At 56.9% G+C, this 25618-nt stretch overlaps 1 protein-coding gene across 1 annotated transcript in view; it reads left to right on the top strand.

The window, feature by feature from the left end:
• The window catches only part of GLIS1 (GLIS family zinc finger 1), a 216828-nt gene that overhangs the window by 180301 nt on the left and 10909 nt on the right, over window positions 1-25618 (top strand). The window contains exons 4-6 of the mRNA XM_044238274.1: window positions 15323-15484; window positions 20054-20164; window positions 23153-23285. Of these exons, the coding sequence (XP_044094209.1) occupies window positions 15323-15484; window positions 20054-20164; window positions 23153-23285 (406 nt within the window). The remainder of the gene's footprint in view (window positions 1-15322; window positions 15485-20053; window positions 20165-23152; window positions 23286-25618) is intronic.

Genomic DNA, 25618 nt, shown 5'->3' with positions numbered 1-25618 from the left:
AGCCCTGCCCTGACCCCAGAGATGGTGGGCCCTGCCATCTCTTACCTCATTTGGCCCTTAAAATAAACCCACCAGGAAGGCGTGTTAACTCTTTTCAGAAAACAATTCTGGACCAGTGAGGCTAAGTAACATGCCTAAGGACCCAAGGCAGTACACAGCAGAGCTGGGACTTGAACCTTGGTCGGGCTGACCCAAAACTTCTACACCCCATCCAGCTGGCCCAGAAGTGTGTCCTCAGACGTTCAGCCGAGACTGCAGAGATGGGTGTGGGAAAGGTCACTCTTCCTGGTGCTCTTGGCGGCTGCCGGGAGGTGAGCAGCAGCCTTGCCCTCCCCCATCCAGGCTTGTGGCTCGGATTTGCCTGTGTGTCCTCTGACCTAGGAGTGAGGCCGTCTGTCACCACTATTTAACTAAACCGGCCACTGCATCCCCAGAGACTCTTCGGTCATCGCTGGCTACCACGGGTGTGACAGGCATCCGACAGGGTGAGCCTTGGCTTTCCTGATGCAGGCACACAGCTGTCATTGTCATGGGTTTCATCGCCACATCCATGCCTTCCCTGATCCTCAGATCCCCTCTAGAGGTCATCATGTGGAAGGAAACTGAGTTCACAGAGGACAGGAACAAATGTCACATCCAGACCTGACTCAGATCTTTGGCTCCACATGGAGGATGGGAGCGTCCTCCAGTCCTGTTCCCCAGGACAGCTCACCTGAAGCCACATGTAGAACTCAGCAGAATCTAGTTCTGCAATCTCAGTCTGTCCAGAAAGGATCACTGCCCACTGTGATTTCTTTTTAAACTTCAACAAAACACAGGGGTATAAAATATATAGTAAAAAGAGTGACATATCAAGAAGTAGAAAACAGTACAGAGAAAAAAGAAAAGTTATTTCTAACGAGACTACTCAGTAATACCCACTGTTTAACATTTTAGAGTATTTTTCCAGACTTTTCTCAGTATATACGATAATTGTCCTCTGTGCTAGAATAGAATCCTCCTGTATTTACTATCTGGTGACTCGCTCTTGTCACTACATTGTGTCTGGGACATCTGGTTATGGGCTCTTAGCTGAGCGAGTGAGTGAATGAGGACGAGCGGATGGCCGGTGACTGAATGGGCATCTGTCTTGTGTCACCGGACAGGTCAGGTTTTGTGAACTGTGCTCAGACTGCCTTCCGGAGTGGGAAGCCTCGGACTCCGTTCTGCCACTGTCTCCCTATCCTCCGTCACCTCGGACCTCAGTTTCTCCATCTGCACAGGGGGTTGCGGGTGGCGATGGTCCGTGTTCGGCAGCCTCTGATGCTGACTCTGCACAGCCCTGGGAGCGGGGGTGGGGGGACCCCTGTACTCTCGTTCCATACTTGGAATGCCAACACACACTGAATCCCGGAGAGCTTGGGTGGTTTGTGCTGATCATGGAGCTGGAGGAGAGTTACAACTTGAACTCAGGCCTGGGGGACCAATGAGCATGTAGGAGCAGAAAGAGTCTGCCTTAAGAATCCAAGGGGACCAGAGCTGGGGCAGGGGCCCAGGGAAGCCTTGTCAGCCCTGCACTTTCTGGTCTGCCTCGAGGTCTGGATCTGTAACACAGGGACCTCCAAAGGCCAGCCGGTCCTAACATTGAGTCCTGAGTTCCTACACAGCCTGGCCCAGCCCCCCTCCCTTTCCCTGAGGGCCAGAGTGGACCCAGAGAGGAAAGCCCAGAGGTTCTGCCGAGGAGCCACTATTGGAACTTAGTTAGCCCTGATGCCTGAGAGAGTTCCAGGCTAAGGGAACAGCATGTGCAAAAGCTCCAGAAGTACTGGAAGTTCTGAAAACCCAAGCAGTCAGTATAACTGGAGCCTGGAGAGGAAACGGGAGCCTGGGAGGCAGTCGCAGCTGGAAGGCCTGCAGATTCAGATGCTGGGAGTCAGAAACACCAGGCCTGAAGGCTGTGGGTAGTACGTTGAAGGCAGCAGGGAGCCACCACTGGATTTTGTGCAGCAGCAAGGACAGGCTTGCCATCTAGCAATCTGTCTGACTACAGGATGGGTGATGGATTTGGAGGCAGTGGCCATGGTGGAGGCAGGGAGGGGCTGGTGAGGAGAGAAGCTGCATACCTGGCTCTTCTGTGGGGAGCGAGCAGTTGGAAGACCTCACCTGAGCCCTGGGCCCCCTGCCCCTCCCAGGCTCCCAGCTCGCTTGCCCCAAGACAGAGCTGCAGACTCATCAGCCCTCAGTGGTTGGGCTGGGTCCAAGTGCAAGGCCGAGATTTATGTTCAGTAAATTATTGGTGCCCCAGTCAGAGCAACGCAACTCAGCACAATGGCATCCTTCTCTTTTTGTCCTCCTCCATTGTAGAAGCCAAAGCTAAATGTTTTAATTTTACATTATTCCTGACATAATGCTAATGAGTTCCAGGCATCCCTCCCCCCCTCCCCCCCCCACCTCCCCCACCCTCCCCTACCCCCCCCACCCCCGTCAGGCTCAACTCTGCAGAGCCAGGCTTCCGGGAGGGGCCCTGCTCCCCGAACGCCCCTCCTCCCACCCTCTTGGTTCTCAGCCAAGTGCCCTGTGGCGAGTTTCTCCTTCAGGATCCCTTCCTGTTTTATCATACAGTTTGTTTGTTTGTTTGTTTGTTTTCTGTTTTTGTTTTTTGTTTTTTTTTTTCAGCTTCCTTGGTCTTCTTTCATGTGGTGGCCACAGAGGGCTTCCCCTTGTCCAAGGGACAGAAGGCACCTGGGTGGCTCAGTCATTAGGCATCTGCCTTCTGCTAAGGTCGTGATCTTGGGGTCCTGGGATTGAGCCCCAGATCAGGCTCCCTGCTCGGCAGGAAGCCTGCTTCTCCCTCTCCCACTCCCCCTGCTTGTGTTCTTTCTCTTGCTCTCTCTCTCTCCCTGTCAAATAAATAAATAAATAAATAAATCTTAAAAGAAGAAGAAGAAGAAGGCTCTCCGGATTTCTGGACAGCTTGCCTGTTCTGGCAGACCCTTGGGGCATCCCAGCCACAGGTGAGGGGTGGGGCACCTCTCCCAGACTCTTCTAGAGTTTTCCAGCCTGTGCAGGGCTAAAGAGTGGGGGAACTGGGGCTTTAGGGGAAACAAACACTCTCGGGGAAGCTGAGAGACAGTGTGGCAGCTGTTACTGCTAGAATTGTTATGTCCTAGTGATGTGAAACTTTGAATTCTTTGCTTTTTGTCCTTTCTTTCCCACGGCCTAGTGTTTCCTAACCAATCTGCTTTTGGTTGAATGCAGTGTCAGAACAGGGCCAAGCTCTTTGGCATCAGCCATCCCTGGGTTCAGTCCCGATGCCGCCCCTTTACTCTGTGGGTGCCATGAGCTCAGGCTCTCTGGGACCGTCTGTCTCCTTCTCTATGAGAGATAGTCATGAGGCACCCTGTGTCCAGGGCGGCCTACAGGTCAAAAAACGCAGAGCACAGAAAGAGTGCACCGGCTGACTTCTTTATGTCCGGTTCCAACATGCAGTCTTCAGACTCAAGTGAGGGAGAAAGAAATGCAACGTGGATGTTTTCCATGAACTCCCTTCCCAGGCCGAGCGTTTGCATGCTGGCAGTTCAAGAGTACTGGCGTCCTTTCTCTTTGGCCAGAGTCTGCGTGTGTCCCATCCCTCCGAAAGGTTGCCTCAGGCCCAGCTCAGACTCAGTCTCCCCCATGGTGCTACGCTTGGTACCTCCGGAGACATCCGGAGCCCTGCCTGTAGGGGACCTGGGCCCCACCTACGAAGAGCCCTGCTTCAGGTCCCACAAGCTGAGCTGGGGACACTGTGGCACACCCAGGGCATGGCCCCCAAACTCAGAGCCTCCCCACTTTTAGGGATCGCAGCCGTCTATGCATATCTTGCTTCCCCTCCAGTGTCCCTATCCCAGTGGGAGCACTGTCTCAGGAGTGGGGACATGGGAAGCTTGGCTCTTTCTCCTGACAGAACCTGTCCTGTCCCCTACTAATTTGGGGTCTCCCTACCCTACCCCACACTTCCCTCAAGGCTCAGTTGTTTGTTATTTGGGGTTTTTTTCATTCATTAACAGATATTTCCAAAAGCCCACTCCATGTCAGGCCCTGTGTTGGGCATTTTTAGATGGGTTTGTGGCAGAAAGATCGTTTGAAATCTTAACTGTGCATGACTCATCTCTGCCTCCAGAGATCTTTCCATTTGGCCCTGGGGCCTGGGATGTCGAAACCCAAAAGCCAGAAGTTCATTCCTGTCTGCTCTGCTTTCTGTTAAGTCATCTCCTCCCCAAGGCACCTGAGTAGGGCCGTAACGCTATTCCACACATACCCATTTGACAGATGAGAACAGAGGCCCGGCAGGGAAAAGGACTTTCCCTGGATACCTGGCCCAGGGGGCTTCCCCGTGGCTGAGCAGCGGGGTGTCCGGCTTATTGCTGGATGTCACCATGCATGGTAGGGCAGTTGGGGCCAGGAAGGAGGGTCACTGGCAGCAGTCCCCCCTTCAGAGAGACCCCAGCGTAGGCCTCTGGGTCCCAGGCCTGCTTCTCACGGGGTTGCCATGATGCTGGTGGGACCAGGGCAAAGAGTGTTCTAAACACTGGGGCACTTGGCCGTCAGAAAGGTTTGCTGTGTCTCTTCTTAACTTCTTATCCCCTTCAGGGCTTGAATTTCATTTGGGTTTTTGTTTGTGTCGTATGTTTTTAATGGTAACTGACCTTCCTTCACCAGCTCCTATGTGAGTGCAAGACTGTCCCCTTTCCTTCCATCTGCCGTGAATCGGGTGCTGGGTTGGAACAGTGGTAGGAGGGTATGACGGGCCCCCCGGGCCCCATTCAGGGTGTGGTCCTAAGTTGCCTGCACAGGGTCAGCCCACCTTGGCACCCCTCTGTTGGTCAGTAACGGTGGCTAGCTGGGGCAGATGGGAGGGGTGATGGTGCTGAGGCTGGTCATCCTATTGATAGCACTGGGCGTTGGGTGGCAAGTGCACCCCAGTTTAGAGCTGGTAGCTTTGGGAGACATCTTGCAGCCCCCAAGAAGCCTTGATGAACACAAAATTGCCTGGCTTGGTTCCTGAACATCGGGGACAGGTCACTCCCCTCCTCCCTGGTGGGTCTCCTCCGAACTCCAAGCTCAGCCTTTGTGACTCTCCCACCGACATCCCTGGTTCTTACTGCCCATACCAGTGGTCTGGCCCAGCCACTCACAAGCCTGTTTCTGAACACCGCCCCCTTAAAGTGGGAGCCCAGGGCCTCACAGGACATCCTATGAGATCCAAACCCCAGAGCACACTGGGCAGGCAGGGGGCTCACAGCCACCCACGATCTTAGATGGGATCTTCACACATTGTACATTTGTAAGGATTCCGAGTGACCCGATGTGAGGTTTCCTTTCAAGAGATGGGGGTGATGTCTGGGTGCTCTTTTTTCCCCAGGCAGTCCTAGGACACTAAGCATCACACAGCTGCCACCAGGATGAACTGCACCTGGTGCGCGTTCACCCCCATTGCCCCACTGTCCTGGGCAGACAAGCCTTGGGTGACTAAGCGCAGGGGAAGCAAGTGACTGGTCTAAGGTTGCATAGCAGCCAGTGACAGAGCCAGATCTGGCCTCAGATCTTTAACCTCGATGTTTTCACATATGGACGCAACCCCACTGTTTCTGTTTGGAATTTGGGAGAGGAGCCAAAAGGGGGACTGCCATTCACTGAGTGCTGTCCTATACCCAGTAGCAGGGGCATGCTGCCCTGATGTCCCTAGCGGGCATCTGAGGCCAGGAGTGTCACCACATTTTACAGTGGGAACACAGAGCCCCATAGGGGCCAGGACCAAGAGGAACCAGACCTAAGCCCCAACTCTGCTGGTGGTGGGGAAACATTGTGCCCAGGCTAGGGGGCAAGCCTGAGGGGAGGGGATGTTGAAGTCGGGGGCTGGATAGGGCCCTTTTGTTCATGGTGGTCCCTGTCCCTCCTCCTCCCAAAATAGCATTGGCCAACCTCACTACAACTTATAGTCAGACACAGCCCCCAACAAAGGGGACCAGGTGCTTCTGCTTGATGGTTGGTTGTGGAGCTGGGGTGGGCTACCATGTGGCTCTCCAGCCTCTGCCTACTGGCCTCCCCCTCCCAGGCCCAAGTTCCTAGAGGCCAAGCCCGGCAGCTGGCACGGTCCCAGGATGAGTGCGATGTCCATGCCAAGTGTGAGCAGTGAGAGATGGGCAGTCCTGGAGTCAGCCCCACGATGGCAGCCAGGCAGAACTCGGTCCCTGGCCCTGAGAAGGGGGCAGAATCAGGAAGGATGGTGGGAGGAGCGGATGTGAGGCTTGAGCCGGGGCTTAGAAGACAGGGAGGACTAGACAGGCAAATCGAGGGCCCTCGGGTGCAGAGGACACAGATACAGGCCTGAAGGCTGGCAGTTGTGGCTTATGGCTGAGCAGGGGAGGAGGAGAGAGCACTGAGCTAGAAGTCGGCGTGGCCAGAGGCTGTTTTTGGCCTTGCCTTGGGGTTCTCTAAGGCCACGAGTGCCCTCGCCAAAGCCGAGCCCGTCCAGCGGCCATGGGAAAGTCGGGAGGTACTGTGGGCCCCTGAGGGCTGCCTAGAGCCGTGGAACGAGGTGTGTGGGAGTGTGACTGTCCCCAGGTCTGGCTGGGTCAGGTGTTGTGACAGTGTGAGGACGTGTCTTTCATCCACTCACCTCCTAGAAGCTGTTTCACTCTGGGTGAGTGTCTTCTCCCCACCACACATGGACTGTTCCAAGGCCACATGTGGGGCAGTCTGCCCGTGCGGTGCTGTGGTGCTGGGGTGCTGTCAGTCAGTGCATCTGGGGCCCGGGGAGTCTGTGTGTTTGAGCCCGTGCTGGGGTTTAGGGCTTGAGGGTCCTTGTGTAGAGGTATGAGCATGTACGGGCTGGCCTCTGTGTCTGTGACTTGAGCCCTGTTGGTGTAAGCATGTGTTGGAATTGGTGCTGTGTGATGGTGTCCTGGGCTTCTCGGTCTTTGACGCCGGGCCTGGTTGGGATGGGAGGTGTTGGTGCATGTATGTGTCTGAGTCTCCGCATTTGCACCTGGGGCTCGGTGCACGTGTGCGACAGCCATCCCATGCCATCCACCTGCTGCCAGGCCCTGGCCCCTGGCAGAGCCGCTCTTTGCCTCCCCATGATGTTCAGCCTCTGCTCAGCACCAGGAACTCCCCCAGGGCCCACCTGTGTGCTTGAGGAGCAGACTCTGTGCCCCTCTGCTCCTCCTCATTTGGGAGCTCCACAAACCTCTGGAGGGGTGGCCTAGCCCTCTTGGCCCTTGCTCGCTGGGAATAAGAACGTACTTCTTGCCCAGAGACTTTCTGCTGGAGAGATCCCAGCCAAGAGCCTTCTGTGCAGTCCTGGTGAGAAGGGACAGGGAGTCTGCAGTCCTCATCCAGCCTTGGAAATCCACCCAAGGGCAGGTACAACCTGACTGGCTCTGGGAGATGGGGGGGAGGGGGACTGTAGTCCCTCTGGCGCATTCTCCCTTTGCCTTCTGTGCTTCACAGCACCTCCCCAACCCCCTCCAGCCCTCCATCCTCTCTGGATGGTTAGGAAGCCACAAAGAGCTGAGCAGGTGTGAAGGGACCCCCACACTGGCCTGGGATCTTGGTCCTGGCTGCCCAAGACACTAGGGTGGCCCAAGGCACGGGAGTCCAGGCACTGGAGGCAAACCTAGGGTCTATCCCGCGGGAGCTCTGGAAATCTGGCACCTAGACTCCCTGGCCCTTGCTTTCTGCCTGTGTCATGAGGGAGGGGTTGTTATCCTGTCCTAATGGGACAAAGGAGATCATGTGTAGGAAGAGTCTGGCCCAGTCCCGGGTACAGGGTAAATGTGAGAGCTGCTGTTCCCGTCACCGTCTCCCTCCTGCATACGTCTGCCGGCTCCTTCGTTGACTCAGGTAGTACCGTGGGCCTGAAGTAAGACCAGACCCTCTTGGGCTCCCAGAGCAGAGTCCAGGCTGCTGCCATCCGGCCTCGCTTCCCAGGACTCTCTCCATATCTGTCCCTCCCCTTCTTGCTTGGACCCCCTGAGGACTGGCAAAGCATAGGCTCTGCGGAGACTCCGGTGGAAACCCCATGGGGCTCTGAGGACAGTGATTTTCAGGCCAGAGTCCCCCTGCCGGGATAAGGGGGTGGAGAGGGGACCTCAGCTCCCGGCTGGCTGGCCTTTCGAGCTGGCCAAACACAGAATTATCTGACATCTTGGAGAAGGCTCTGGCACCGCACATCCCAATCATTGTTATAAAGTAAGTTAAAAGTTTGCACAAAAATGAGAAGTTGATCCCCGAATGGCTTGCCAGACTGTTGTAACCCAATATATTTTACCCTTAAACCAGAAATGTGTTTGTTTAGAAGCAAGTCACTGGCAAATGCCAAAACTGGAGGCATTTCCTCCCCTGCCCCCACCCATGCCCTGTTTCCCCAACATGCCCCCCCCCTTGCCCTTTGTGTCCAGATTCTTAGCCAGAGCGTGAGAAACCGGGCCCTCTCTGCTCTGTGGGCCACGACCGCCATGGGGAGGAGACTTGACATTCACCTGGAACCCGCTGTGTGCCGGTTCCTCCACTGGGCACATCCTTGCATTTACTTCTCACTGTCGATAGCAGTGGCCCCATTTCAGAGAGGAGGAAAAGTGAGGGCAGAAAGGGCACATGATTTGCCCAAGTTTGTGACTGTCCCTTGGCAGAGGCCGGTGCAGACCTCTCTCTGCACGGTCTCATGCTCTGTGGCTCCTATCACACTGCCCCCCACGCCTCACCTGTGAAGCAGCATTCTTGCTCCTTTCCCAGGGGCCCGGGGAGAGAACAGTCTTGCTCAGCACACGGTGTGTCTGACAACGTGCTTCCCTCGGCAGTCTCGCTTAGCCACTCTGCAGACGAGAGCGGGGCTCAGAGATCGCAGGATGCTGAGCGGGGTGAGCCCAGCCCCAGCTGGATTCCGACAGCTGACCCTGGACCTTCCCCCTCCCCCAGCCAGAACTTGAAGGGTCCTTGGGTTCAGCCTGCAGAGGGAAATGCTGGGCCCTTCCCAGCTCCTGGGATGGCTCCCCTCGGTCTTTCATCTCCTGCCCTTGGTTCTGTGAGCGGCACGCAGCCGTAATGGATTGCAGTGGACTTTTTTCAATTAGGTTCTGATTTTCCCCTGCCTGTTACTATAAAACTCCAGATGGTCTGGGGCTTCACGGTTCCCGGGGTATTTTCCCCCATTATTTTAATCTTCCTTTGTAACACGCCCCACATGTGGAAAGTGGGCCTTTCGGGACCCTGCGCTCTGAGCGTCAGCCACGGCTCACTCCTTTCTGCGGCAACACCGTGCTTTTTCCTCTTTGTGCAGTGACATCTCCTGTCTTGGGGGGCCAGGAGGAAGGGCACCCTCCTCTCCCAGCCTCAGCTCTGCATCTTGGGCCAGGCCTGGCCTTTGGCTGGAAATGGAACCCAGGCTGTGGACCTGGTTGGAAGTCATTGTAACAGCTGCTGAGCGCGATCCTATTTCTGGTGCTTTCCATCAGCATCCTGCAGCAGTGACCAGAGTGGTTAGGGGTACAGAGACACAGACAGGCCTATCAGCCAGACTCGAGACCAGATCCCAGCTCTGACAGCCACTAGCCGTGTGACCTGGAGCCAGGCGTGTCCCCTTGATGAGCCTCACGCTCCTCGTCTGCAGAGTGGAGTGAGGAGGGAGCCTTAGCGGCAGAACACGTTGTCATGATTGGTGACATACCACGTGAGACACACACAGCAGCCACCAGCCCCTGGTCGGTATCCAAGAGGGTGTCACCTGGCCACGTATATCCTGAATCACCCCAGGGTTGTTTAGGATATATTTTAATGTTCACGCATTTTAAAGTAAAAAGTATCTGACATCCCTTCTTACATTTTTTTCTAGACAGGTGTCCCTTCTGTCTCTTCTCCTCTCTCTCTGTGTCCCCACCCACCCACTCACAGTAGCTACCCCCTGTTGCCCATGACATGTGAGCGTTTGTTCCTGGCCACATAAATGTGCTGTGTGTTTGGTTATTAGAGTGTGTTTCACATTCACCCCAAATAAGACCGAATGCTGCACGTACCCTGGGCTTACAGACAGCAGCCCCCTGCTGTGTGCCCAGGTGTGCCCAAGTGATGTCCCCATTTTTGGTGGAACTCCAACCAACGCCCTTGCCCGAGGTCTGACTCCAGCTGGGAAGTGTGGATTTGCACCCAGGCTGCTCTGATGCTGAAACATAAAAGTGTGGAGGTGGGATCTGGAGGGAGCAGGCACCACCAAGCCATCACCAGGGGCCAGGGCACAGCCTCCAGGATGCCGTGATGAAGACTGATACTTGCCAGGCACTAGAATACTCTGTGTATTTAGGCAGGGAAGGACTCAGACCTGTAGGCTTAAGTCTTCCTTCTAGATCCCAGATTTCGTGGGAGAGGAGAGGCAGGAGTCAGGATGGCAGCTAGTGCGGTCACTGGGGCGAGCAGAGCTGGGGGTGTGGGCCAGGAATCAGGGCGGCAAAGAAGAGAAGAGGGTGCACCAGGGAAGTTGTTTAAGAAGTGGCATTTCCGTGGCTTGGTGGCTGATAGGATACAGGGCCCAGGGAGGAAGGAATGGGTTTTTGGCACAAGCATCTGGGTGGAAGGTGGGAGATCAGGGGCTGGGGAGTCCATCCAGAAGAAGCACCAAGGTCCTCCAGGTGAAGAGCCAACTCATTGGCTGGGCCCCATCAATGAGTGCGTGGGGCGGTTTCTATGGCATTTTCTGGGAAAAAAATACCCCCAAACTCACCTGTTCCGGGATGAATCAGTACTCCATGGATTAGAAAGAAGAGAACCCCCCACATTCCCATTTCTACTTCCACCTCTCCTCTGCTTCCCTTCATTCTGGCTTAGCAAATCCTTGGCTGTCTCCAGAACATTCTCTACTCCTCCCAGTCTCTCTATGCTTCCCACGCTGTTTGTCCAAACGCTGCTGAGGCATCAAGTCCTGGCTCCTCTGAGAAGGCTTTGGTGAGCCCCCTGCCTTCCCCAGCTGGAAGCCCCCTGACATCAGCCCCTTCATGGGGCTGAATGCATTCTTTTTTGTTTGGACTTACAGGTGTTTTGTGGCCTTTTTTGCCCCAAAGTTCCAGCTCCCAGTACGCTGCCAGGCACACAGGGGTACCCGAGTGAGTCAAGATGTGAATCCATGTGCACAGAGTTGAGAGGAGGAGCCTGAATCCCAACAGTGAGGAGGTAGAAGGGTGGCAGATGAAGGTCAGGTGACAGAGCACCTGCGAGCAGGGACGAGGGTGTGTGGTAAGGTTGGGGGTGTGCGACTGTTGCATGGGGTGCGTGGATGACTTTCAGAGTCATGGGCTTTACCTGGCACTGCTGGCTTGTGTTGAAGATTGAGGGGGTCCCTTCTTCCCACTAGAGGTGGCAGTTCTGACTGTGGCTTAGCACTTCTGGACCAGTAGCAGCCACTCCCCCTTTGCCCCCCTTGTACCAGGGTGGGGGACATCCTAGGAGGTCTGCTCAGTGGGGTTATATACCTGAACATTCACAGCAGGGAAAGAAGGGGTCTGTCCAGGGCAAAATCTTCCCGAGAGCCTCAAGGAACTACTGTGTCGGGGGAGGAGTATAGGAAGGCCTGTGTGTCACCCTCTGGGCTGCAGACCCCATAGAAGGATCATTACATCTTTGGGTCACAGTGGCATTGCCATAGGGCCCATTCTCCAGCCCCCCTCAGGGAAACCAAGGCCCCCTGTTGGCTCTTTTTCTGCCACGAGACCTATGTCTCCATTCTGGAAGCATCTCTACCCCCACAACACAATAGTGGGGGGTACCTCTCGTGCTGCCCTCCCAGCCCCCACATAGCCAATGGATTGGGCCCCGTCAGGCCATTCCCACCCCAAAAGGTTGCCTCACCCTCATCAGGGGCTGTTTGGGGCACCCAAGCAGTGCCCCGAAGGGACTGACCTTGAAAGGGTTTTAGGGCCAGACCAATGGCAAGCCTGTCAACCAGGGGCCCCTGTTCTTTACTTCTGGGGTCAGTAAAACCTGACCTACACAGGTATCTTTTCGGAGGGCAGGATAGGAACCATCACTACCGTGATAACAGAACATTCACAGAATATGTGCTGTGTCGCGTGTGGATATGCACCTTGCCTTGGCCTTACACCAACTGCCTGAGCTGGTTTGTCTTCATTTTATGGAGAAAGAAAGAGAGGCACAGAGAGGGGCACTGACTTGCCAAGATCACAGGGCAGTCTGCTTCCTAAGTCTGGACCCCTGGCCTCAGGTCATGCCACACCAGACCCCGGAAAGGCATTGAATGCTAAGGGGGTTGGCTGGATGTCGGAAGGCATGAGGAACTCTGGAAAGCCCTGAATGGGGTAACCCCAGGCATAGCACAGACCCAGCAGAGCGAGTGCACATGGCTGTGAACCAGGGAGCGTGCCATCCTCCTCACTCTGCCCCTGTTGGCCATCTGCGCGGTGGTTGGATAGAGAGAGCCGGGTGAGCCATGGCAGCAGCTGTGAGCAGAGCCCATACCCTCAAGGTGCCCTGGCATGTCCGGGGGCTGGCCTGCTGGGGGTGTGACTCGGCAGTGGGCCCCACAGCGTCTTCACTCCAGAGCAGTCTTGGATCAGGCGGCACCCCTTCTCCACCAGCTGCCACCTCCAGTTCCACCTCGGGGGATGGGCATCCCATCAGGGCACCCTTGACCGCTGCTTATTGTACCCTAGCCTGTGACTCTGCTCCATGGCGGGGTAGGACATGGGTGTGGCACAGACCTCGGGCACAGATATCGGGTGTTTGGATGAACCCTGCAGGGAAGAGGGTGCACTCCCAAGGGCACAGGCACTCCAGGCTTGGGGATTTCTGTTCTCACCCCCCCGGATCAGGTTTTTAATCCAGCCTTTGTCCTATGAAGGAGATGCTAGCCCTCCCCTCAAGGAACTCCCAGACCCTCAGCTTGGAGGTCTGGCGAGAAGGCAATGGGTGTGCAGCAAAAATCTTCTGATCTGCAGGCTCAGAGTGTGTCCAGAGAGGGGCTGCGGAGGCTGGGAAGGCTTCTCGGAGGAGGCCGTGCTTGAACACCACTGAGTAGACCTAGTCCAGTAAGACATCTGCAAAATTAGTGAAGGAGGGAAAGGCGTTCCAGGCCCAGGGAGCAGCTCAAGCAAAGGCCTGGGGGCATGAGAGTCCCGAGGATACTCTGAGTCGTCACTCCCAAGCAGCTCCAGCAGGAGGACGTGGTGGGTGTGTGCAGATGGGAGGGGCGGCAGGGTTGCTGCAGAACAGGGCGAACACCAAGCCACAGGTCCTGGGCTTTTGAAAAATGTATGAATTAAATTGTCATTGAAACGGAAGGGAAGGTGTCCCATGGCGGGGTAGGGCGTGCAGCCTGAACAAAGCCACACTGCTGAGACGGAGGCTGGCCAGACAGGCACACGGGCCCCTCTGAGAAGAAGATGATGCATGGGCCTCTAGAGTCTGCTGGGCTTGCACAGTCCAGAAAAGCAGGCGGGGCCTAAGGACTTATTGCTTCTCGGCCTTAGATATCTACCCTTCAGGCAGCGGCCAACGGGAACAAAGGGACTAGCTGGGTGCCAAGAGGCAGCCCGCTTTCCAGCCGTGGCTCCTCCACCTCATTTTGGGATGAATTTGGCACGGAGCCATTGTAGGAGAGCAGAGGAGTAGCTTGTGGCCAACTTACTCCCCAAACAGGATTTCCTCCCGGTTTTCATGAGTGGAAAAGGCCCATCGACTGGGAGCAGGCGGCAGGACAGTCTCTAAAACCCAGCGGCAGGCCGCCCGCCTTGGCTCAGCCCCAGCGGAGCATAGCCTGCAGTTGTGGCCGGGCCTTCAAGGAGGAGACGGAGGGTGGAGGCAGCTCACCCCAGACCAGTCATTGTCCCGGAGTCCCCGTCCTTATGTCTGTCCTAAGCTGGGGGATGAAACTAATGATGGGCCCGGGAGCTGGTTCCTCTGTCTTTTCCTCCTCAAGGGTTGCCTCGCCCTGCCCACTTGCCCTGGGAAGGCAGCGGCCAGAGCACAACCGTCTGCGCTTCGGCGTCAGAAGGGGCCTGCGTCCTGTCTTTGCCGTGACACAGCCCTGCGGTCACCACACAAAGCCTCTGTCTCTGAGGCAGGAATGTGGAGGCCACACACCTCAGGGTTATGGTGTGGTATAACAGCGTGCTCCGTGTCTGCATGGATAGAGCGGGGCCGGGTCTGAGTGGGGTCCTCTTCCCAGCCCCTGGTGTGCCCCACAGGAGTGCTGGCCTGGCCGGACACCCAGCCGGACAGTGAGGACAAGCAGGGAGGAGTGGCCAGCCACACGGGGGTCCAGGAATGTGCCAGGGGGCAGCATTAGAGCTGGACTTTGAAGGCCGACGGGGGATTGGATGGATGGTTATAAGAGAGACGGTGTCCCTGGCTGAGCGACTGGCGAACTGGGGCTTGCAGTGGCCTGGTGGGCTCCTGCTGTTGCTGGGGGCGGGCAGGAGTTGGGGGCAGGAAGGTATACAGGGCGTCCTGCCTCAGGCAGAGTCATGGCGTCCTGTTTCTACGTCAGAGACCTCCTCAGGGGGTCGTGTAGGGGAGAGCGTGGGAGGAGTGAGAAGTCCGAGGGTTCTGGGGCGGGGGGAGCTCAGCAGAGTCTGGGGGGATGGGGCACCCTGGACTGCAGGAGGAGGCCCCACGTCTTCTGCTCCGTCCAACCCACCCTGACCAGGGGCGTCGCCATGTTTGGGCCACACCTGCTGCTTGCCCACTGCCCAGCATGGGACCTGGCCCATGGTGGGCACTGGACGGATGCCCAAACAACGCGTTGAAGACCCTGAGTTTACAAATGGGTTGTTATTCTGACAGTGATCGTCACTGATGCACGCTCCAGATGGACAGAGCCCTTTGACAGTCAGCGTCCCCCTCCACGTGGAGCCCCCTGTCAGCCCTGAGTGGTAGTCACATAGTCTTAAGTCTGTAGGCAAAGAAATAAGGGCGGTCAAGGGCACTGCCCTAAGTCTCACTCACATGCAGGCCTCAGATCCCAAATCCAGGGCCGTCTGTCCCTGCTCTCCTGTCCCTTCAAGGCTGTGCTGCCAACAACAGCATGTCATTTCCACCTGCCACTGGGGATCCTTCCAGATCCAGAGAGGGAAAGACCCCTTTCTTCTCTAGCCCTCACGGCCATTTCTAAGGCACAAGAACCCACCAGGGTTTTCCGGATAGAGCCTGGGTCCCGATCACTACATGGGGAGCTGAAGTGGGGCACCTGGAGGCCTTGGGCAGGACGGGGGGGCAGGGGATGCTGGGGCCGCTCCCAGGCTGAGTAGCGGCCCTCCCCCCGGGGCTGCAGAGCACCCCTCACCAGCCTTTCCTGCAGTTTGAAGGCTGCAGCAAGGCCTTCTCGCGGCTGGAGAACCTCAAGATCCACCTGCGGAGCCACACGGGTGAGAAGCCGTACCTGTGCCAGCACCCAGGCTGCCAGAAGGCCTTCAGCAACTCCAGCGACCGCGCCAAGCACCAGCGCACCCATCTGGACACGGTAGGCCCAAGGGCAGAGGCCGAGGGGAAGGGGTGGGCGGAATGCACGCTCCCTCCCTTGTGTGGTGCAGGTCAGCAGCCAGGGCCCGCGAGGAAACCTGCCTTTGTCCTGAGTCCTGGACATTCTGGGCAGCATAACTATGCCAGGAGAGGGAGGCCTGTTATTATGGGACGTTTGTCCGATAGGTAGGGGCAATTTTCCATCTCCTGGTTGTGGCCAATGTCTCTCAACATTGCCAAATAGCCCGGGGAAGAGGAAGTAAAGTCTTCCAAGTTGAGAACCAGTGCTTCAGCCTGCGGCTCCTGGCCTGGGCACCAGTGTCCAGACGTGCCCCATGGAGAGAGCTGGCTCACCACCGTGCAGCCTCTCCCCCAACCCATCAGCCAGCCGCAGAGCAGGTCTTCCCTGCTCTTCCCATCCCACACCCTCCATGGAGACAGGTCAGAGCCTCTCCAGGGCTGTCCTTTAGCTCCTAAGCATGGTGGGTGTGGGGTTGAGGTGAATAGGGCCTCGGACTCTAGATCTGGGCCCCAGATCCCTGTAAGTCCATCCCCTTTCCTTCATTTGGGTCAAACGGCACTAACCCTCAGCTTTGTGTCACAGCTCCTCTGTTGGTCATCCAGACCTCAGTGGTTAGCAGCACACTTTCAAAAACGTCGTCTCCCACGATCTCATGCTGACCCTGCCTGTCAGGGGGCCGCTGACCCTTTTAACAGCTGAGGGAAGCAGGGCTCCAGGAGGCTCAGTGCCTGCCCAGCTGGGAGGTGGCGGAGCTTACTTGGAGCTGGGCCTCGCACCCGTGTCCCAGGGGTGCATATGGCCTGGGGGGACCCCGTCCCCAAGTACAGCAGGAGACAGGTCTGCATCCAGAGTGTATGTCTGTATCTCTCTGCTCTCTGGGCAAACGTTGGGTGGGGGACGTCTGCTGGTGGGGGATTGGAAGACCCAAGTGGCCAATGGGCCCAGGCTGTCTAACAGACAGATACACGGATGAGGAAACAGAGGCCCACAAGAGTGAGTAACAACAGCAGTCAGAGCTGGGAGTGAGCTGGGAAAGCCGAGAGCCAAAATGTTAGAAACACAGAGAAATCACGGGGTGGGTACAGGTTAGGTCCTGGCCAGGATATTCTATATGTTTCCTTCACAGCCAGTGTCCCATAACCTCTTCCCAGTTTAATGTTGGTAACAGTCTACAAGGTAAGGCCACGATTCTCATTTTGCAAAGAAACTGAGACTCCGGTGAAGTCACTGACTGTCACACAGCTGGTACATGGCAGAGTCCAGTGACCCTTTGCTGGAAAAGCCGGGGTAGCAGTCCCCCTGGAAAGTAGGGATCTGAGTACAGGGGACAGGGTAGGAAGGAGGAGCCCTGTCCCCAACTGAACCCAACCCTTCTCTCCACCCCACCCCCCCTCAGGCTTTGCTGTCACAGGCTATGCTGGGGACATGAAGTGAGGCCTTCTCACCAACCCCTGCTTTTATTACATTCTCACTAGCCCAGCCTTGGGGTCCTTGGTCCCCACCCAGACCCTGAGGGGTATAGCCCGTGCCCAAGCCCCCTGGTTATGTCTCCCAGAGACCGCAGGACAGCACCAACAGCACCAGGCCCTCTGCACACACAACCCCCAGCCTGAACAGTGTCCCTCTGGGCCTCTCAGGGTCACCTACTCTGACTTGCCCCCGTCCTCCCTCCCTTCCTGCTGCATTTCCTGGACCCAGCCCCAAAGCAACAGGCCTCTGGCCCCCACTTGGTATGTGAACAGAGCTGTGAGGACTAGGTCAGGTCAGGCCCACAGTGAGCCCAGGGGGTTATGGCAGGCCTTCATCTCCCCACAGGTCCTGGTGAAGCCCTAGAGGTACAGCCGCCAAGCCCAGCCCCCACTTGTGCCCTTCCCCACAGAAACAGCTCTGGCGATTTTGCCCAGAGAGGTTGCCTTCCCAGCACACAGAGGCCAGTGGGTCAGCCCATGTGGGCTGGGCCTTGTTTTCCAGAAGGGACCCAGTCATGTTCCCAGCTCCCCTCTGGCTCCAGAGAACATGGGATTCTCACCATAGGCAGGAAAGTGGCAGAATAGACTAGAGAGAGCCAGCCAGGTTTTAAGTCTGGCCCTCCACCTGGGCCCAGAGCTCTAAGGAATGCCACCGAGCCTCTCTGGGCCTCATTTTCCTCAAATACCTACATCATCGGGGAGACGTGGGGAAATTAACTGGAACAAGGCAGGTGTAGGCCTGACACACGGTCCACACGGCAAACGTGAGTCCCTCCTTTCCCTGCTCCGACTTGCTGACTGAAAGCTGACCAAACCCGGCCATGTCCCCCGGCGCTCAGAGTCCTGACTGCCACTGCACAGGGGGTGATCAGGTCTCCTGTGCCCAGGCAAGGAGAGCCCCCACCCCCACCCCAGAATGTCACTGACACACTCTTGCTTTGAGATCTTGGGCAAGGCGTCAGCCTCTGTTTCCTCCTCTGTGCTTCTCCCACAGTGGGTGTGAGGCTGAACGGGTGCCCAATGGAGAGTAGCCGCACACAGACCTGGAGGGCCATATGGGCCATGGCCCTCCATCCTTCCTGCACCAGCACCAGTGTCCTTGTTACTATTACTAATGAGGCTCCGGGGACGGGATGGTGACTCCCCAGGCCTGGGCTTGGCTGCCGCCTGGGATAGCCGCAGGGTTTCCTGAGGGCTCACGGGGGAGCAGAACCGGAGGAATGTTCTGCACACGTCAGGCCCTGGAAAAACAAACACGGAGATGGGCCTTGTGCCCTTTCCAGGCGAGTGCGCCTGCACACTCGGAGCTCTGTTTGTTTGCTTTCTGGCAAGAGCGTGTGGATTTGTATCAGTGTCCCTGAGGGACAGGGCCTGGGCCTGACAAGCTGGAGCCCACGAGGGAGAACATGTATGTGTACATATGTCTGTGTGTTGGGGTGGGAGCAGGGCCCTAGGAGAGAGAGAGAGAGTGTGTGTGCGTGTGTGTGTGTGTACACGTCTGTGTCTCACGTGGCTAGAGAGGAGCAGGTCTGAGGCGTGCCCTCCGCCCTCCTGCCCAGCACCTTCCTTTCAGGGAGGCAAGCCTCTCACTTCTCTGTCTCTTTTTTTTGCTCTCCTCCATTTCTTTAACCTGGCAACTGTCCGTGGCAGCACCAAGGTATGGTCATCTCTTTCTGCTTCCCCCTCCCCATGAGGTCCCTGGGTCTGTGGTTGTACTGGTCTCTCCTCACACCAGTGGGAACAGAGTTGCCTAGAGGTTAGGGAGGGGTTGGGTGGGGGCAGTTCCACTGGGTGTGTCTCACAGGGACATGGCCATCCCGGTACTTAATCTGAGACGTTCGCCCTCCTCCACACATCCTCCAGTTCCCTGCAGTTGCTGGAGGCCGGAGGGCCTGGAGAAATCAGAACCACGAAGTATATTGGGATGGAAGGTTTCAAGTCCCAGTAGCAGCTGGAACCCCAAGCAGGGTCCTGTGGAACCCCCTACGGGAAAACTCAGAATTCAGTTTAGATCTGCTCCTTGAGTCAGTCCCTGGGACCTAAGATGAATCAGAAGGGACCATCCCCCGAGGAAATGCACTATCTAGTAGGAGAAGGACATTGAACGAAGCCAGCAGTGCTGGGTGCTCAGTGCTGCCTGGGGGAGAGTCAGGGAGCAGAAGTGGAAAGAAGATTCCAGAAGGGCTGGGCAGATGGGTGTACAAGGATGGGGGCAGGAGGAGGGGTGAGAACTTTAGCAGGCCCACGTCCCCAAGGGCCTTCAGTGCTGGGAGATGGGCTGTGTCAGAGCGCACAAGGGAGCCATGGAGGGGTTTTCAAAGGTGAGAGCATGGCCAAGGGTCCTCTGGCAGTGGTGGGAGGTGAGACTGGGGCACAGAGAACAGTATGAGCCCCAGGCAGGAACAGGGGAGGCAGTAAAAAGTATGGATTGGCTCTAGATGAGCAATGAGATAGGGGCTCAGGGGAAAGTACACAAAGGGCCCAGACCCCCAGCTTCCCCAGGCCTTCCTCTGAGATCCAGCTCCCTCCCGGGCTCCCATGATCCCTGGACTGAGGATTTGGATTTCTCACTGACCAGAGCAATCTGGGGTGTCTGGAGCCACTGCAAGGTCCGTGGTTAGTCACTCCCAGCCCTGGGGCCCTGCCGTACTCCAGCTTGGCCCTGTGCTGTCCCTTTTCTTCCCCTTCCTCCTCCTCTAAGACAGCCACCTCACTGTACTCCTTGCCCATTTGTGCGTTCTCTGCAGCCGTGGGCTCACAGGGTGCCCTTTCCTCAGAGCCAGTGTCCAAGCTGGGAGAATGCTTAGAATTCAGGTGGCTCCATTTTGCAAGAGAGACTCAGGGATGGGAGTTGACTTCTCTGAGGTCCCAGCATGAGGGTAGCAGGGAGATCCAACCCCTCCTTCACTGAGGCGTGTGGGCAGGGCTGGCTGAGTGAGACCCCTCCTGGCTGGGGACACGGGGAGGGACTGGGTGTGAGCCTGCAGCTGGCCCCCCTCCTGCTGCGGGTCACAGAGTGCAACGCTGGGCTGCCAGACAGCTGCTCCCTCACCCCACCTCTGCCCCTCTGATGTTACAGAAGCCCTACGCCTGCCAGATCCCCGGCTGCTCCAAGCGCTACACGGACCCCAGCTCCCTCCGCAAGCACGTGAAGGCCCATTCAGCCAAAGAGCAGCAGGTGCGTAAGAAGGTAAGAGTCTCCATTCCAGGCCCACCTCTGCCAGTGTCTCCCCCCAACTCCCAGCCTCGCAGACACCTATCGGACAATAAGCTAGGTACCCGCACTCCTTGCCTGCATTCACCCTTCCGCACACGTGGGGATGCTGCTCTCCATCGTCCGAGACCGGCCTCCCCCCGGCCCCTGAGTTCACTTGCTCACCTCCAGCCGGCCAGACATCTGTCTACCCACAGACCGTCCACATACAGCTTCTCTATCATCCATCTGCCCCTCGCCCTGGCTCGCTTAGTTAACATTTGATGGCAGGCCCTGTATAGGCATCGAAGATATAAAAATGGGAAACCATGGTGCCCTCCTCTGATGGGGACCTGGCAGGGAGACATAAAGAGCTCATTTGGTAGAATATAATAAAGATGACAGTAGAAGTCCACAGAGAATAGTCAGGTGTGCATTAGAGGGGGCCTTAGCCTGTTGGGGTGGGAGCAGGAGGGACCCAGGGCAGTGGGGGGATGGAGCTGCCACTTGGGGCTCAGCCCACCTCTGGGCTCAACCCACGTCTCCAGAAGAGCACCAGGGCCATGGGAGGCAGGTACTTGAGTGCAAGGGAAGGGGGTGGTGAAGAGAAACACCAGGACCAGTCCAGGGGTATCCACATGACAGGGAGGACAGAGCAGGGAGAGCCTGTTAATTCACCCTGCAACATTTATGCAGTACTTACCGTTTTCCGAGCACTGTTTTAAGAACTGTGGATAGGGCTGTAAGTCAAGCAGAGAGAGGCAGAGAGGCTGGAGAAAGAGGCCTGCTTCAGTCCTGTGGGGTGGGGGTATACAGAGATGGGTCTGGGACACACAGGGCTCTGCTGGAAAGACATGGCAGGGTGGAGGCAACAGCCAAGCTTGAGGCTTCCATCTTTATCCTACACTTGAGCCATCTGGTGAGAACACCCCATCTGTCCTCACTGCAACGAGGCAGGGCCAAACTGAACCCAGCATGGAGTCGTGAACCGCAGGAGAGACCACCAGGGTCTCACCCCAGACATGCCCATCTCCAGGGCCTGAGCTCTGTCCACTGCTCTCAGGCTGAAGGGCCCGAGCAGGGATGCGGAATGGCCTGGGCTCTATGCCAAGAGACTTCTATCCTGAGCCCACTGGTGCCCGAGGACCAGAATCCTGCCCCGGTTTTCCCAGGCCCTGTGCTTGGCTCGCACTGAGCCCCAGGGACCTGAGGCCGCAGATCTGCAAGCTTCCCAACCATAGGCATCCATTAGGAGCCATCAGGGATGATGTATCTTGTTGGGTAAAGCGATCCTTGTATTATGACAGCTCCTTGGCAGCCCTGCTGCGTTTCAGGGAGAATTAGAAATGCTTTTCTTCCTTAATGCTCCTCTCCTGCTGCTCCTAATCCGATCGACATTGCGGTCTGCAGGAACACGCCTTGGCCCTCTTTTGCCAGAAACTGAATTTACATGGAAAGCAGCTGCTGGGGCAAGGAGCTGAGAGCCTGTCGGGAGGCTGGGCGTGCCATCCCCCAGCCTGGGTGCCAGCTCTCTGGCCTGGGAGGGTGGGAAAAGCCTGCGGGCTGACTCTCAGCTGCTGTGCAAAGTGGGACTAGGCTCTTGCCCTCTCTGGGCCAGTTTTGTCCCAGGTGAAATGAAGAGTCTGGACAAGTCAATTGACAGAGAGAGATCACAAGTAGGCAGAGAGGCAGGCAGAGAGAGAGGAAGGGAAGCAGGCTCCCCGCTGAGCAGAGAGCCGGATGTGGGACTTGATCCCAGGACCCTGGGATCATGACCTGAGCCGAAGGCAGTGGCTTAACCCACTGAGCCACCCAGGCGCCCCTGGACAAGTCAATTTTCAGGGCTCTGATAGTCAGGCTTCGGGATTTCCCTGGGAGGGTGCAGACCTGCCTCATTGCCCCAGGTCGAAGGGCCTCAACCAGCCACACCCTGTCCCCATCTGACCTCTCTGGGGAGGTGAAGAATTTTGGGGTACAGAGCTCAAGCCTGCCTTTTGGAGAATTGAGAGCTGGCTAAAATATTTGCCGGCCCAGGCTGCTCTCAGCCAGCGACTTCAGTCCATATGTGGATCCAGTGTGCCGACTGTCACGTGACCACGTGGGGCTCAGCCAGCCCTTCACACAGTACCTTCAACAAGCTCGTTCATAGATGTCATCTCCTTACTCCACACAGCAGCCGGGGGCTGGTGGCGGGGGGGGGGGCAGTTGTCATTGCTTGTTATAGGCAGGGGACAGCCAAAGAGGTTAAGTTACTTGTCCAGTGTCACACAGGTAGTCAGAAGAGATGGGTTGGGATTTGAACCCGGGTCTTCTGTCTCTAGCCCTACACTGTTTCCACTGTGCCTCGTGTTAGGAAGAAAGAAAGATGCGGGGATGGGGGGAAGGAAGGAAAGGCACTTCCGCTGTGCCCGCTGTATGTCACACATGAGCTCACTGTGGCAGCCATGACAATGGGCCACACAGTGGCTGCTTGGGGGAGGGCCCAGTTGCATCCTTGGACACCCATCTGGGCCCATGAGTGAGGCTGTGCCTCTGGCAGGCTGCTCCCAGCTAGGAACTGAGTGTGGCAGGCCCTGCAGGGATACTGAGGCAAAACCTCTGCCTGGGAGACACAGGACCCCTGACTTCCAACACACGGCTGCTCCCTGAGGACTCAGTCTAGGATGCTTCCACCAGCCTCCTTCCCTCCCTCCTTTACTCTGGGTCAGACTTGTAGCTCAGCCCACAGCTCTCCCAGCCTGCCCAGCTCTCTGGTTTTCTCTCAGGCAAAAATCTTGGCCTGTTCACTCTTGTCTTAGCATCTGCTTCTCAGCCCTGAACTAACCCAACATGTATAATTAGCTCCCTGTCACAGATGGGGAAGCCGAGGAGCAGTGAGGTGAAGGGTCTTCCTCTGGAGCGCTTCCTGTCCGGTCCCCTAAGCCCATTGTTGCTGGTGGTGGGTGGTCTCACCCTGACACCCTCTCTCCTTTGCTTGCTCCTCAGCTGCACACGGGCCCTGACACCGAGGCCGACGTCCTGACCGAGTGTTTGGCCCTGCAGCAGCTCCATGGGTCCACACAGCTGGCTGCCAACGACAGGAAGGGGGGCCGCCCCCTGGGCCAGGAGCTGCTCCCAGGTAGGTGTGCAGAGAGGCAGGGCCGGCAGCACAGCCCTGCAGGAAGATGGTGAGGCTCTGTGGGCTCCCAGGGGCCGCGCAGGCACCCACTCCCCTGACATACGTTCCTTCACCCTCTTATGTGGCTCTCTTGCCCACAGGAGGAAGTCCAGGCTCCTTTCAGCCTGGCCTTCGAAACCTCACAAGGCCAGGCCCACCCCAACTTTGGCATGTCAAACACGGTTCCTGAGCACCTCATGCTCCCTCTTGTCTCCAAGCTGCTGTGTACACGCCGCCAGCCTCCTCCCCCAGCCCTTCGCTGAGGCCGCTCCTGCACTTCCTTCAGGCCCACATCAGGGTTCAGGCCCAAGCCTCAAGCCAAAGTCCCATGTGTCCCACCAGGGCTCCACATCACTACAGCAGGCTTCGGAAGAGAAAACTGACCCTCAGAGAAGATGGACCACGTGGCCATCATCCCTTCCAGCTTCTTAAACGCTGCAGCCCAGACATGGAGCCCCTCAACCCCTGGGACCCTGCAGGTCCATCCAGCCAGACACTCAGAGCCTCTGGTCCAGCTGAGGTGGCCTGCCTGTCCTCCCTAGGCCCCAACAGGAAATCCCTGCTGCGTGGCTGGCGGCGTGGCCTGACGGGAGATTCCCACTGACAAGATTGGTGCTGTGCCCCCAGCGCCCCCCACAGAAACCGCAGGATCAGAGAGGAAAGCTCTTCCCACCCTCAGGGATTTCTTGAATTACTCTAACCATCTTAAACATTTTTTATTTTCTCATTTTTAATGCTTTCCCCTCAGTGTGGAAGTAGCAGCAGATTTAAAACTCTGTCAGAGCCCTTACCAGACAGCCTCAGGAAGAGAAGGTATTTACGCTTCCTCTGGGCTGCCCTTCACAGGGATCTGTGCTCACAAAGGTCTCTAAGGGCAAGGACACCCCAGGAGAATGGAGCAGGGATCGAACCCTCTTCCACGGGCTTCTTCTCACAAGGTCAGAATTGGTAAAATAGCAGACGAGAAGAGACACAGGGATAAGAGATGTGTTAAGGATTCTGAGGCCCCAACAGGAAGGAGGGCCGTGACTGATCAGCAGTGGCTGGCCTGGGGCAGAGGTCCCTGCAGCCCCTTCATTTTTACTCTGGGGAGACTCAGGATTGGGCAGGAGGGGGACTGACCCAAGGTCACATGGAAAAGTCAGCAGCTGGTCGGGGCTGGAAGTCTTTTCTCGAGGATACCGGGCCGGGGGAAAAAGGGCCAGACGGAATAGCCATGTCTTGAGGACCTGCTTGGGCTGGTCACTAAACGGATACCCTCTCCTTCAGTCCCCATGAGCCCATGCTGCAGAGGAGAAGCAGAGTCACTGAGGCAGCAGCATGGGAGGACCGTTCGGGTAACCCCACGCCTGCTCTGACAGCGAGCAAGTGGCATCTTCCCTGCCTCGAGCCTCACTTTCTCCCCCAGACCTGCTATGACAACAAATGTGATTGCAACGTGATCACGTCTATAAACGCAGAGTGGCAGATAATTTTATCACAAGTATTGCTGTTGTCGCCTGTGGTGAGTGAGAAGAGGAACTGTGTTCTCCCCCATCTCATGATAACGCACGGCCTACCGTTTACCGAATCCGTGCCAGGAGCCGCTCGGGGGACTGTACGTGCCCATATTAGCAAAACCCTCACGTGCGCCTCAAAAAGTGCATGCTACTCTGCTCTTTTTTTTTCCAGATGAGGGAACGGGGTCCTCCAGAGGTTAGGGTTTAGTCCTCCAGAAGTTAAGGTTAAGTCCTCCAGAGGTTACGCTGAGGCTCCTTAGCCAGTCAATGGCAGAGACCAGACTTGAACCTGGGCTGTCTGTCCAGCCACAGGCCTTGTCCATTATCAGATAGTCTGAGGCCTCCTGGCCGCTGATGTTCCCCTCACCGTACTGGCATCTGCTGGGTACCAGGCCCCAAGCTGGTCCCTGTCTGCAGGCTGCTTCCAGCCCCGTGGGGAGACGAGGACCAGGCAGGTGCAGAACTTCTAGATCTCTCTGCACGTCAGCCACTAGCTTCTGCAGGCCACACAACAAAGGCTTGGGGTGCAGTTGGGAAGATGGTAGGGCCAGAGGTCAAGCACTCAAAGCTGATGATGGAAGGTGGTGATTTATAGGCTCAAATGGTGCATTTTAGGGAGAGGCCAGCAGGCTCCATGACATCCCCTTTCCGCCAGCCCTTGTGATGCTGTGCCACCATCATTGCCATTGCTGTCTGCCCACATGCTCAGCATGCCTAGCCCACTGTGTGCACAGGGCTGGACAGGGGAAGGTGGGCAAAGGCAAGGGGAAACGGGGCAGATTCAAGGAGTGTTAG

Source organism: Neovison vison, chromosome 2 (genome assembly GCF_020171115.1).
Source record: "Neovison vison isolate M4711 chromosome 2, ASM_NN_V1, whole genome shotgun sequence".
In the NCBI taxonomy this organism is placed as follows: domain Eukaryota; kingdom Metazoa; phylum Chordata; class Mammalia; order Carnivora; family Mustelidae; genus Neogale; species Neogale vison.
Note: the sequence above shows the minus strand (reverse complement) of the source record. Positions and strands in the feature narration are given on the sequence as shown.